Here is a 14903-nt window from a genome sequence, read left to right as displayed (position 1 = left end):
CAAAATTATTGTAACGATAATCATGTACGAGTATAAACAACTTTGAAATTGAACAAGCTAGACAGTATAATATACTGTATTTGCTTCGTCGTCACGTTAATATAGGAGTTCTTATTATTAAGAAAGTGATTGTTTGCTTTGACATTTCTACAACACGATATCCTTATAAAAATTAAACTAAAAAACAATAATAAAATAGAGGGATGCATACAGAATAAGTTTCTCTCCCCTCTATAGGGGTATCCCTTACTGCGGGAGAAACTCTAAAGCATACCTACCTACATACATACATACATACATACATACATACATACATACATACATACATACATACATACATACATACATACGTACATACATACATACTACATACATACATACATACATACATACATACATACATACATACATACATACATACATACATACATACATATCTCAATAAAAAAAATTGTTCTGAACTAAAAAAGTCCCCCAGTCGGATCTACGAGAGAGGACTGTACTGGGACTAAGACAACATGATCAAACACTAAAAAGTCGACCTGGTTGGCGAGTTGGTATAGCGCTGGCCTTGTATGCCCAAGGTTGCGGGTTCGATCCCGGGCCAGGTCGATGGCATTTAAGTGTGCTTAAATGCGACAGGCTCATGTCAGTAGATTTACTGGCATGTAAAAGAACTCCTGTGGGACAAAATTCCGGCACATCCGGCGACGCTGATATAACCTCTGCAGTTGCGAGCGTTGTTAAATAAAACATAACATTTTTTTTTTCAAACACTAAACGTCTTAATTAAGGAAGTTGTATGTTCTTTATTTATCGCGTATATTAAGATCAATAAAGCCAAAATTTATGGTGACCAGACGTCCTCTTTTGTCCGGACATGTCCTCCTTTTTAGGCCTTTGTCCGGGGTCCGGGCGGATTTAAAAAAAAATCAAGAAACGTCCTACTTTTCATAACTTCTATGCCTGATATTTTGAAATTATCTGATTTGAGCTTTTTTTAGAGTAATTTGTCTGTAGGTGGCAGCAGCATCGACGGAGTATACTCTTTGCCAACGATCATAACTCTCCTTGCTCCTACTTGTTATGGTCGTTGCTTTTATATGTAGGTAACTGCAAAATAATTTTATGTTATTAAGCTTTATTATAAGTATTCTGTAATAAAATAGATATTGACATCATTTTAAGTATAATATAGGCCTAAGCCTAAATCTAAATATATATTTTCTGTCCTCTTTAATATTATAGTTTACTTGACTTTCATATTTAACTAACTATAAAATCATTATTATTATTATTATTATTATTATTATTATTATTATTATTAAGTTTCATCATTATTATTTTGTAATAAAATAGATATTAACATACTTTTAAGTATCATATAAGCCTAAATCTATACTATAATTAGTTTGTAATAAAATAGATATTGACATAATTTAAACTATAATATAGGCCTAAGCCTAAATCTAAGTATATTTTGTCCTCTTTTTCAGAACAATGTCCTCTGTTTTTAAGTTTTGTGTCCTCTTTTTTCATCGATGTGAATCTGGTCACCCTATAAAATGTTCCACATACGTTCTTGCTTTTATAATAAGTAAATGAGAGATAGGGAAAACAAAATTATGTTCATAACATTACTAACTTTTTTATATTTCTCGAAATATATGACACTTTTTAATTATAATGTAGGCTATATTGCAGAACACATTATTGTACAGATATCCAGATGTGTTAGAAGACGTCCTTTGAAACTAGCTTTAAATTCTGTTAGAAATATATTTTTTAAGCATCTTACCTGAGAGCTCCATGTACTTTTTGGCACGGCCTAGCGAATTGTCTGCCACGCAGCTGTAGTTCCCAAAGTCGGAGCCCTGGACGTTGCGGATGTTGAGTGTGTGCTTGCTCCCACGTGATTCCATCTTACGGCGATCAGTGGGGTCCAGGAGGATCGTGTCTTGGTACCACATCAACTGCAAAAACAACAAAGTTCGCCATTATTAAATTTGTGCTCGTTGTGTCCGCCCGGTGATTTGCTGTGAAGCAGTGGTCGGCAACTCGGCTCTCCGGGGACAGTCTGTAGACATAACATTTTGTGAGTTTCTGAAAATATGCAGTGGCGCAGTTCACTATCACACAGAAGTTTAGACATACGTTGTGTCAAAAGAGGTGGCAAGGAATTACACTGCTTTTCCATCCGACAAATCGTAAGTTTACAAGCAAAACACATTACGTCAAAATTATTACTTCCAAGAAAAAAGCATTTTTCTTCTGACTATTACACTTTTACTGCGTGATACTACTTTTGACGAATAAAACGGTACGAAAGGACGTGTTTCAACCAATCATGGCTGTTATCGCTACAACTTTATTACTTCCCTAGCATTTACTTGCCTTTATCACTTCTCTAGCATTTGATTCTTTGTTTGCCAACATTTCAAAATCTAAATTATTTACGATACTATAAAATATGCTTTGCGATCGTCACAGATAGTCAACTGAAAATGACGGCTCCGTTCAAACGTTTTGGTAAAGCTAACATTACTTAAATAGAATTTTTAGTAAGTCAATATCTATTTTATTGTATTAGAGTATTTAATTTCTTATAATTTTATATATAAATTCTAAACTATAGACATCAGCTCAAAGAATTTGAGTGACCACAAAGGTCCTGAATACAATAAACATGTACAATATAATGTGATGTGATACATTAAATAAAAAAGAAAGTTAATTGTTTAAGGCAAATGTAAGTGGATTAATTGAAATACAGATGATGATGTAATATTTGAACATAAGGACAGATATTACATAATCAAAAGGAATGTGAAGTTCCTTAAGATAATTCCATGTGAATTTGGAAATAGAACTTCTACTGCCAAACAGCAAACCAATGACAGACCATTGTTTAAGAGGGACGTTGTACTTTTGAGAAAAATAAGGCAGACAAGGTTCATATCAATATCAACTTCGGTGGCCTGATTTAGGTTCCTTTCGAAACGGATAGTAGGGTCAAGAACAAGAGCCCGTTTTAAGCGTCCGTTAATAGCAATAATGTCTACTACTAGTAGCATTTGTTTGTTTTTATCACTACCCTAGCATTTGATTCTTTGTTTCTCAACATTTACAAACGAAAATTCTTTACGGTACTATAAAACATGGTTTGCTGTCGTCATTTGTTTCCTGCACAGATAGTCAACTTAAAAAGGCGGCTCCGTTCAAACGTTTTGGTGAAGCTAATATTAGTTAAATAGAATTTTAGTAAGTAAATTAATATCTATTTTATTGTAGTAGAGTACTTTATTTCTTATAATCGCGTAATAGTCAATTAAATTCCACTCGAGTTTTGATTTTCTCTAAGTAAATCAAAATCTTCAGTTAGATTACTGTTGATAAAACCGAATCCTCAAAATATTATTTATAGTAAGGTGTTTCTGTTTAAGTGTATTTCATTTTCCAATTCTAATTTTATACACATATAAGTTACCTATAACGTGCATTATACGCCCTTTCCTCAAGAATATTATTTATTACTTAATGTGTTTTGTTTATAAACTGACGAGATGAACGTCTGTGATTGAAGCAGGTAGGTATCAACGAATTTAACTGGAAATAGGATATTCTGAATTCCGTATTTTCCAATTAGGGCCACCTACAACAATTGTTACTTCTCTAGTGCAGGTTGTTGATATGGGTCGAATAACACTGTGGTGAATTATCCCCGAAATGTTTTCTGAATCACTATAAATATATCGCAAACGATAATGTGTTTCGATAAGTAGTGAAAGATAATGTTGAAAGTTATTGAAAGTTACGTGTTAAACTGAATACAGTATATCAGAAATGTAAATAATATTTAGGACTATCAATTGTAAAATAAAATTATTTAAAAGACATTTGTTGAAACCTATCAAAGTTACCAGTAAAGCTGAATACATCAGAAATGTAAAGATAATTACTTAAAACTATAATTTGTGAATCAAAATTATTTAGATACAGGCATATAAATACTATAATCACAGTTTAACATATTAAGAGAAAATAAATCCAGTAAACTAGTTAGAAAACAAATGTCAAATTATTAAATATTGCTTATGAACATTACATTTACGTGCGAATGTACGATATTTATGTATGTATCTGTGTCTTAGAGTTTCCGCCGTATTGTACGGAATGTTCCTATTGAGGTGCGCATTAGTTTCGAGTAAATCTGTAACAACCTCGATGCTAGTCTGAAAAGATTTTGCCATGATCCCACACAGAAGGGTTTTGCTCTTCTCCGTCAATGGGACATAATTAACAACTTGAACTTCACACATAGAATATGCGACATATACCCCTTGTTTTTTTTATGAAAGAACAATTAATTACTACACATATTTTTTTCAAAAATTTCTCATGAAATTTCGGCCAGCGTATGGGACCGGTGCCCACCCAGCATCGTGATGCATTTGGGGAGCTACGATAGGTAGCGAAAATCGGTTCAGCAAACCAGCTATAACGGCTGGGGGGGATCATCGTTCTAACCACACGATACCCCCATTCTGGTTGGATGATCGTCCACATCTGGTTCGGCATGTGAACGTGAGACCAGCAGCCGGCTGGTCGGACTTGGCCTTTCAGGGTTGTAGCGCCATGGATTTACTTTTTTTTTTTTACTTTTTTTTCACGGATAGATCTTGTACTCCTCTTACGTTACTGTTATTTATTTACTGCTTCGTTGTGCTAGAAGTGAAAACGATGTACCAACTTAATAAATTTACTGCATATTTAGAAATGTAATTTATATATATATATATATATATATATATATATATATATATATATATGATACGTTATATTAATATTTTATATTCTTGCCTAACATTAAATTTAAAAATATACGTTCGATTTCGTATTAAAATTTGCCTCGTATATAATATAGAAACATCTTATCATTATTTGTTAAAAATGTAATGTAGTTGTTGATAGTTGAATGAAACAGTAAACTTTGTAATTAACATCTAATGGCATACGCAAGGTATACTGTTACATGAAACAAGTGAGTACTTCACTAGTTGGGATGATTAGGTTACGTCACTCACCAAACTGCCCACATATTTCGTGCCCAGTCTTGCCCGCGGTGCCCGCCAGATATATGCACACAATATGTCGACTCTTGCTCCAGAGAGTTTCTAAGTAATAACAAACATCCCCTGGAGGGATTGCACGTTTTAAAGACTCCTATTATTACAACGAAAAGGTCAATATTAAATAAATTTAGATAAATATGTGGTACTGAAGAAGCATATTGGGACAGAAGACGCCAAAAGAAATACAACTTAAATTCTATAGTCGAAAGATTTTCCCTTTCTGTTGCAATAGTTGAAATGGCCCACAATCACAGCGAAATGTTAATTGAATTCTTTGAGCGTAACTTAGAAAAAATTATTCCAAATCAGAAAATTGTGAAACGTAAATAATTGAAGTTCGACTTACATGAATTTAAAGTAAGGAATCAGCATTTAGAACTCACTTGTAGACTAGCATTGTTTTCTCTTGTCAAGTTTCATGATTCAAAATGATCGAATTGGAATTTGCGCTGGTCTTTTGACGCTTGAAAACAAACAAGAAAGTCCCTGCCTCGTAGTTTCAGGTTGTAAATGTTGGTAATACCACATACGTGTCTGGGAAGTCTTAACTGAGTGTTGTGTTTATATTTATTTACCAAAAGTCTGATAGGTCCATTAGGTTCGTGAACGGTAATGGATAAAGACTGCAGAACAGTCGTTGGTTTCTTTGTTCACTTGCAGCTTAGTTGTAACAATAAATGAAGCTATTATATATGCAAAACATTTTATCAAAAATTAAAAAAAAAAAAACTAGAGTTAGGCACGGAATCGCATAATTGATGTTGTTCACTACCGTATGAAATTAGTTTCTACATCAAAACTAGTATATTTACAGTTTTATGAGGTCTATGCATAACTTGCATAGTTCATTATGAAGTTTGATACAAAATTTGCTTGAACCTTCCATAAAGTTCTGAGCGAATCCGCTCTGATCCCTGGGTTTATGCATATTTAATTGATACTGAAGCAAACTTGTACTGAAATGAAGTTTTTTTTTTCAAACTTTTGCATATTTGTTCTGTTTTACTACAATAAAAATTATAAATGTTCTATGTAATGAATTTGTAAGACAATGTTTCATACTGTAGTTCAGTGACTGTCAAATAATAATAATAATAATTATATTCTGATATACTATCATATTCCTCTGATTGAGGTTCTGGCTGACCAAGGCCAGTGGAATCCTGCAGCCCGGAGCCGTGGCGCTACTGCTGCTGCGTTCATAATACTGCATCGCGATAATTCACATTACACCCGCGACTCCACTCGCCTTGGTCGAGTAATACATCTATTATCAAGTATTACATCTCACTTGACGATATGTGTCAGAGAAAGAACAATTGTTTGTATATATCTGAAGTCTGATTTGTGTAATATGTAGCTAATCGGCGATTATGCAATGGAGGGGGAAAGGAACTGGCCACCCTACCCCATTATCTCCTGGCCTAGTTGCCTCATAATTGGTGCCTTATTGGTATCGCTTGGGAGGTTCAGACCTGTCTTCTGACAGTTGACTAAACACCAACAATACTCTCATATACTTAGTTTACTTCCTTCAAAACTTGCCTTATCCATATCATTAACTAGCATAACTGGTCTTATTCAAAAATAAAATTCAGTTTATGCCCATATGTTAAGGTTTTGATTTTCCACAAAGTAAGGGTTTAATACCATCATACAATGTAATCTAATGTCGTATTTTTCCTGTTTCAGTAACCAATAGTCTAGGTCTCAGTTGTTGTTGTTGTTGTTTTTTATTTGTGAATTGTGGAAAATAATTTAATATGAACAAGGCGAGTTTTCCATCTAATAGCCTCAAAAATGAACTGCACAAACATATTATTGTGATTCATTGCTAAACAATAATCAGTACAAGGAAATCTAGGTGCCTTATACTTAATGGTTTATGTCAAAAATGGGAAATTGCTTTATAAAGCTCAGTGGAATATATCAAATGCTATATTTCTTTTTTCAAATAAATTCTGGTTCCGAATAATTTTTTCTACGTCTTTTAAAAGATTCCATGCTCTCAATGGAATTATTAAAATATCTTCACCCCTTCTCTTATAATAATTAAAATAACGCACAAAAGCGAAAAATTAATTATGAAGGCTTTGATCACAATGTTATTAATGTTACTGCGATTTGATTCCGAAACTAATACCTACTGAACATGAAGCTACAAAAATTATTTGAAGTGGGGTTACAATTTTTGATGGAAGAATTCCACATAGGCAAACATTCTGTTAAAATTTATTCGAAAAAAATATTATAAGCTGAAATTATTCCCTACAGGTTTTAGTGACAATCTCGACATTTTATGGGTAAGAATCACTGTATCTCACTGCAACAATAAAGAGAGGCCGCAAAGAATTAATGGTAGTGATGGGAAAATAGAACGCCGCAGATTGTACTTAGAAATATTTGAAAAAATCGTAGACTACTAGGTAAGAAAATAGATTTAAGGCTAGTGCTCATTTACATGACACATAGTCGATTAGCAGAAGAGGAAGTGGAAGAAAGCTATTACAAGATAGAATAGATAGTTTAGAAGGAGAAGGGAGCATGAGTAATCCTAATGGTCGACTGGAACACAGTTGTAGGAGAAGGACGAGATGGAAGAACAGTTGGAAAACATGAATTAGGAAGAAGAAATGACAGAGGAGAATCTTTGGTGAATTTCTGTGAAAGAAATGCAATAATAGTAGACGATATATTACTCCAGCAATATAAACGAATATACACGTCGATATGACAGAGGGACGAAAGCAGATGTAAGATAGACAACAAACTGGAACAGGAAATATTCTGAAATCGCCTAAAAATGCAAAAGAGCGGATATTCAGATCATGTACTACTGACAGACGAAGTATAGATATTTGTCTGAAGAAAACAAGAGGAAGACAGGTCACGAAGAAATTAAACACGAAAAACTAAAGAAGGAAGAGGAATGAAGAAAATTCGATGCAGATGTTCGAGAGATAGCCGCTACATTAGTATCCACATCTGAGAATGGTAATGCGTACTGGATTTATCTAAAAGCTATATACAGACAACAGCAGAAGAATCAATAGGATACAGAGAAGGTGAGAGTATTAAGGAACTCTAGGTCACAGGGAAAATGTTGGAGAAGATGGAGGAAAGGAGAAAATTGAAAAATATCACCAAAGAATAAGGTAGAAGAAACTGCAGGAATCTAAACAACGAGCTAAGAAGGGAAATTGATAAGGTGAGGTTAGGTTGGATGAAATAAAAATGTAAAGAAGTACAAGATATAGAGATAAAAGGAAGATATAATTAAATGTATCGCGAAATAAAGTCTGTGGACTTCACAAATAAGAACAGGAAATCCGTGTGGTTGACAGAAGACGAAATCGTATATGAAATAACAAACCAGGAATACTGAACACAGGGTCAAATATGTAGAAGAGTTACTGTATATGAGACAGGGAATCGTCCAGAGGAGAGAGAGCTATAGAGCTACAGAAGACGAAGCAGCCGATTCCGAAAACGAAAAAGGATTTTCTGTTATAAGAGAAGAATTTGAACTAGCGTTTAGGAAAGTGAAGAATGGGAAAGAAACAGAAGTTAATGGAATCCACATTAGGGAATTTTTTTAGTTGGTTATTTAACGATGCTGTATCAACTGCTAGGTTATTTAGCGTCGATGAGATTGATGATAGTGAGCTGGTATTTGGCGAGATGAGGCCGAGGATTCGCCACAAATTACCTGGTATTCACCTTACGGTTGGGAAAAACCTCGGAAAAAGCCCAACCAGGTAATCAGCCCAAGCGGGGCTCGAACCTGCGCCCGAGCGCAACTTCAGATCGGCAGGCAAGAGCCTTAACCGACTGAGCCACGCCGGTGGCTTCATTAGGGAAATGTTTGGATGAAGTCAAGAAGGAAATTCTATGATTATGCAACGAAATATATTAGAAGGTCGAATGGCCTGAAAATTTTACGGAGAGTGTTGCTGCCAATACCGAAGAAAAATAATGTCAAGAAATTTAACGAGTTCAGGACTATGAGCCTGAAATCGCACTCGGCGAAAATTTCTTGAGAATTCTGAACTGACGTTTATATTCAAAGATGGAAGAACAGTTGAAAGAAGAGCAGTTTGCCTTCAGGAAGGGAAAAGGTACGAGAGATGCAATTGGACTGCTACGAACAATCGGTGAAAGATACCTAGAGAAGAATAAAGAAGTGTATATAGTATTTGTGGACTTGGAAAATACGTTTAACAGAGTGAATTCGAAGAAACTTATTGAGATTTTGAACAAAATTCGTGTGGACTGAAAAGAGAGGAGGCTGTTCACCGTCGTCAATTCCGAGACTCACAAAAGCACCATATATCCGAGGGAGCTACATTCCCCGTTAAATCGCAGTCCGCTTATTAAAGCCCCTGGGCTTTCTTTGGGGTATGCGCAGTTCCGCAGACAGATGCCACCTGTAGGCGGATCCCGGAACCACTTCCGCCACGCCCTGCTCCTCAACCTGTAACTATTAAAGATGATTAATGAAATAATGCTAATGAAGGTGAAATGAGTCTGAGGATCAGTGCCGAAAGTTACCCAGCTATGCAATTGGTTGAGGGAAAATCTCGGAAAAAAAACCCAATCATGTAACTTGTCCCAACCGGGAGTTGAACTTGGGTCCGCTCGTTTCACGCTCAGGCAAGCTAACCGTTACTCCACAGCGATGGACGTACGCAGAGCTTACAAAACACCGTTTTCGTTTGTTTTCTGCCTAAATGGAAAAATTATAGAGTTAGGCTTACACTATAAATAAAATCATCTAGGCTACAGTGCAACGACTTGACAGCGGTTAATATTCATTATTTTTCAATGTAACTTGATCATTAGCCCTTTTAATTTGCAGCGAATCGACTTTCTGACTTTGCCTGTAATTAATGTATGTTTTTAAACCAGCGGAAAATTAGAACGAGGCCCCGTGTGTGCCGGGCAGGCGCCTGTCAGCTGTGAAAGCTCTTTGCAGTGCATGACTATTGCGCTTCGTATACCAGTTTAACGTAACTTAAAACAACCAAAAAATTTCACGAGTCGCTACTGGTTTAAGAGAAATTAAATTATTTATATTATATATACATAAACAAACAAACTATTTAATTAGCCTAATAAATTTTTGGTTACAATTATTATGTATTTATTTCTCTAACAGTTGAAGAAAATTAACATTAAAAAATGTAATTCCTCATTTTACCACGATCTCCCATTATTTACCAGACTGGGATGTACTGCACAGAAGAGACGGATAGTATTAAGTGGTACCTATCCATCTCTTCATGGACATCACGGAACTTGTAGGTGGGTGTATAAAGAATCCAAAACGACACAGATGTTTGGCGAGACTACCTAACTCGCAACCAATATGAAGGCGGAACATTGCAATAGCTTCTCTTCTCGACAAGTTGTGTATGCTATACAGGGAGTCCCATTTATCTTGTGCATCTATTATAACTTTTTTGTTTGGATAGGTATTGGAAATTTTGTTTTTTGAGCGTTATGTTATAACGAGAGCCTAACATGAATGTGGAGATTTGGTGCATGTAACTACATTATGGTACAAGATACATATGACGTCATCAATTTTTCAAGTAGCACTACATACTTTAATCATGTTACATTGATTACACACATTAAGAGTAGTTCAAAAATGTATCACAATGTCACCTTCCTAATCAATAACAACAACAAAACGAAAGAAAATCGTACTTTCAATGTGATAATGTTATCCTTTGAGAATAACAGAAGATGTTCCAAATGGTGACCGTTCACATTAATGCAATTTCGAAGGCGTTCCCCGAAAGACCGTATGACTGCCCGGCACGTTGATGGCTGAATGGACACAGAAGCCTGTCGAATGCGTTGCTGCATGACGTCTGATGTCAGAATGTTCTGGTACACACTGTCCTTCACAGTTCCTCACAGGAAGAAGTCGAGTGGCGACAGGTCCGAAGAACGTGTAGGCCACTGTACGTGGATTGTAGCGTCTACAGTTGTTATGGCTTGTTTACATGTTAAGACAGCAAATACACGTCGTGTACGGACGTCAGCCGTCTTTCGTTTTGTGTAAGTTAATGCACAAGACGAATGCGACACCACGGTACATTCTGATGGCATTCATTTTGCATTTTGTTGTTATGGATTGGGAAGGTGACATGTGATACATTTTTGAACTCGTCTTAATGTGTGTAATCAACGTAACATGATTAAGTATGTAGTGCTATTTGAAAAATTGATGACGTCATGTGTATCTTATACAATAATGTAGTTACAGGCACCAAATCTCTACACTCATGTTAGCCCCTCGTTCTAACATAACTCGCAAAAAAAAAAAAAAAAAAATTCCAATACCTATCCAAAGAAAAAAGTTATAATAGGTCCACAAGATAAATAGGACATCCTGTATTTTTAATTTCAACGCTATAAGATATATGATGTATAATATGGAGAAATGGTAAAATGTTTTGTCCTGTGACGGTTAGTGAGCATATTGTGACCTACTCGTTTCAGTGTCCAACTATCCTTAACAGTATGACTTTCTTCTTAGACATTTCAAGTTTCCTGTAACTCTTTCGGCAGACATAGATTTCTGTTGATGTAGGGTATTCTATTGAACCAATAACTTCTATGGTGGCTATAGAATTACTATTTTTGCAACATTCTTGTTTCAATCCATGTAGATTTGTAGATCTTTAGTGACTTAGAAAGTTGCTCTGTAACATTACGCATTGTGTATGGGGATATTTTATATCATTAGGTTAGATATTTTAAAGAATTAATTTGTTCATGTGCGTTATTTAATTTACGGTATTTCATTTTTCACAATAAATATTGTCATATCCCCTTCATTATGATTATTTCGATTTCTATTATTTTATCTGCCGCAGTGCTTCTCACTCTTTTGAGCCACGCGACCGCCCCCAAAATAATAATAATAATAATAATAATAATAATAATAATAATAATAATAATAATAATAATAATGATAATAATAATAATAATAATAATAATAATAATAATAATAATAATAATAATAATAATAATACTTCGAGACCACCTACAAGAAGAACTTAATAACAGCAATAATAAAAACTTACGGTATCAGTGACTAGGTGAAACTGCTTAGCCACCTTCACGGCGATATGCTTGAATCAATATGTTTGTACACGTCGGTTTTACCAGTTACTCTTATAAAATAAATGGAACAGGTGACATAAAATTATTTTTGAGATTGCGGTCTGTGCTTTAATTCACTTTCTCAGAACTGTAATATCAGTCGTAATTCAGGTTTCAGTTTTTAGTGTGCGCTTAGTAAAAATAATTCGTCAATATTTTTATTTAATTGGCAGTACAACATGGAAATACCGAGCGAGATAGCTCAGACGTATCGTTTGAGACTTGCATTCGTCAGGTCCCGAGCAACTGACTGGGCTTTTTCATGGTTTCCCTCAGCCAAAAAGGATTGGAAATTTACATACCATGGATTCATGAACGCCTCGATCACCAATATCAAAAACATTAATCAAAATCTAAAATTAGGTACATTAACACAAGCCATCTAGCTATAACATGTATATATATATATATATATATATATATATATATATATATATATATACACACACACACACACACACACACACACACAGACACACACACACACACATAATTTGAACTGGTAATGGAAATTACGGGAAAACGGCTGAACGAATTTTAATGAATGCCCAGTCATTTTTAACCTTGGCATCCAAGGATTTTCAGAAAATTAGTAACATTCAGTGAAGCGTTAGTTTTCCTACATAATTTTCCTATTTTCCGAAATCCATCATTCGTCAGTTTTGAGAACTAATTGCATTTCAGAATAAAATAAAACACACACTACAATAAACAATAGGATATTACACGAAGGTCATGACTGCAAGATTGCTGACATATTTAGAGTTCAAATTCAATCGGTTATTAAAAACTTCAAAACTTACTAAAAATAATTTACAGGTCTGATTCTGCGGTGTGTAATTTTCTGAGTAGAGCTGTGTATTGGATATTGAAATCTACAAAACTTGAAGTGGTTTCATCACATTATTACCATTAGAAATGAAATATTATTATAAGTAATGCCATGATGTGACTATTTTTCATTAGTTATACTACATATTAATGCTATATTATTGATATGAAAGTGAAACGTTTTGGGGTTATGTAAGTAGATTTAGAGAATATCTTAAATTAGATCTTCATTTTTATAATTTACTGAGTGGCGGCTATTATATAACTACAAAACTTGCGTAAGATAATACTATTGTTATTAGAAATCAAACATTTTTATAGTTATCAATCAAGTGGGGTTGCGTCTTTCATATACTTAATGGCGGTGTGGTGTAGATATTTATATGCGTCATTCTCTTCAATATTGGCTCGAGAGAGCGCAAAAATGACAGTTCCTTAGGAAAGACCAAAATGTATTACTTACTGAGAGGCCTACAAAATTTTGTAGTCTCCCGATCATTTCAGCAAGATCTCTTAGCAGGATAAAATATTTTACCTTCTACATGTAGCAGCTATACCAGCATGCTATGTCTACTGTTCGAAAGCATAGCAAACCTGACTTTTTTTAACTTTCACTTACAATCCACAATGACCTGAAATAGCTATGCTTTACTCCCACATGAAAAACACACCGATCGTCCTGAAATTGTTATTTTCGTTTTCGCGTTGAAACTCAAAAACTGAAGGTGGATAGTTTGAAGAAAAAGTATTTGGTATAAAAAACAGTTAGAGGGAGTATTTTTCATTATTATGGAAGCAAATAACTTTCAAAATGTCTGGTATTCTTCACTGAAATTAAATCTGAAAAATTTTTATTTGAACGTCTAATGAACTTAGTTTGCACAAGCCACTGGAATAATAGAAGCAGAAACTCAGCAATAGTAACGGCCTACTGGTATACCCATAGATCATAAACACGCGATATGACTATAAATGTTAAAGAGTGTCTAATAAAGTTAAGAAAATAAATGGAAATATTGCGACACAACGAATTGAACATCTACATTTAGTGCATCGGTAAATACAGGTAAAAGAAGAGATTGTTCAATAACCGTTATTTAAAATATGGATTTATTTCATCGGATAATATGCCCAATCAGCCGAGAATATTAACCCAACATAATTAATTCGGCACCTGGAAACCGAACACCAGTCTCCTAAAAACAAATCCTTGCGATTTTTAGAAAAAAATACATCAGTCTAGAAGTCAAGAAGCTTCTATTTGTAAAGTACCGGTAATTCAGAGTAGTTCTTAAGTACTTTACCTCGTACCATTAAGAGTAAACCAAAATGTTTAACGATTGTGGGAAACTTTGTGCAGTCTGCTGCCATATCTATTTGTTGAATGTGTTAACAGGAGCGAAAAAAAAAAAAAAAAAAAAAAAAAAAAAGAGAGAGAGAGAAAAAAATCATGAAAGCTATTCCTCTGCCCTAGGATATTGCATTAAGGTGAATCAAAGCAATGGCTGCCGATGTTCGCGACAGATAATTCAGAAAGTGAAATGAAGTGAACTTATTGTTATACAGTTTGACGAAACAATGATGTGCCGATTTCTCAGTTGTCTTTTGTCAATTATGAATGTAATGCATCAATTGAAAAGAATGGTTCTTTGCAAATCAATGCCCACTAATGCAATAGGATCAAGGCTTTTTAATCTTTTTTGTGAGGCTAAAGAAGACAATAATAGGGACTGGACAAAATGTACTGCAATGTGTAGCAAT

General features: G+C 34.6%; 1 protein-coding gene across 1 annotated transcript in view; it reads right to left on the bottom strand.

The window, feature by feature from the left end:
• Nucleotides 1–14903, bottom strand: part of LOC138700203 (limbic system-associated membrane protein-like) — a 1314643-nt gene that overhangs the window by 74739 nt on the left and 1225001 nt on the right. The window contains exon 6 of the mRNA XM_069826644.1: nt 1799–1973. Coding sequence (XP_069682745.1) covers nt 1799–1973 — 175 coding nt within the window. The remainder of the gene's footprint in view (nt 1–1798; nt 1974–14903) is intronic.

The sequence above is a fragment of the Periplaneta americana genome, chromosome 5, assembly GCF_040183065.1.
Source record: "Periplaneta americana isolate PAMFEO1 chromosome 5, P.americana_PAMFEO1_priV1, whole genome shotgun sequence".
In the NCBI taxonomy this organism is placed as follows: Eukaryota; Metazoa; Arthropoda; class Insecta; order Blattodea; family Blattidae; genus Periplaneta; species Periplaneta americana.
This window is presented reverse-complemented; position numbering and strand designations above follow the sequence as displayed.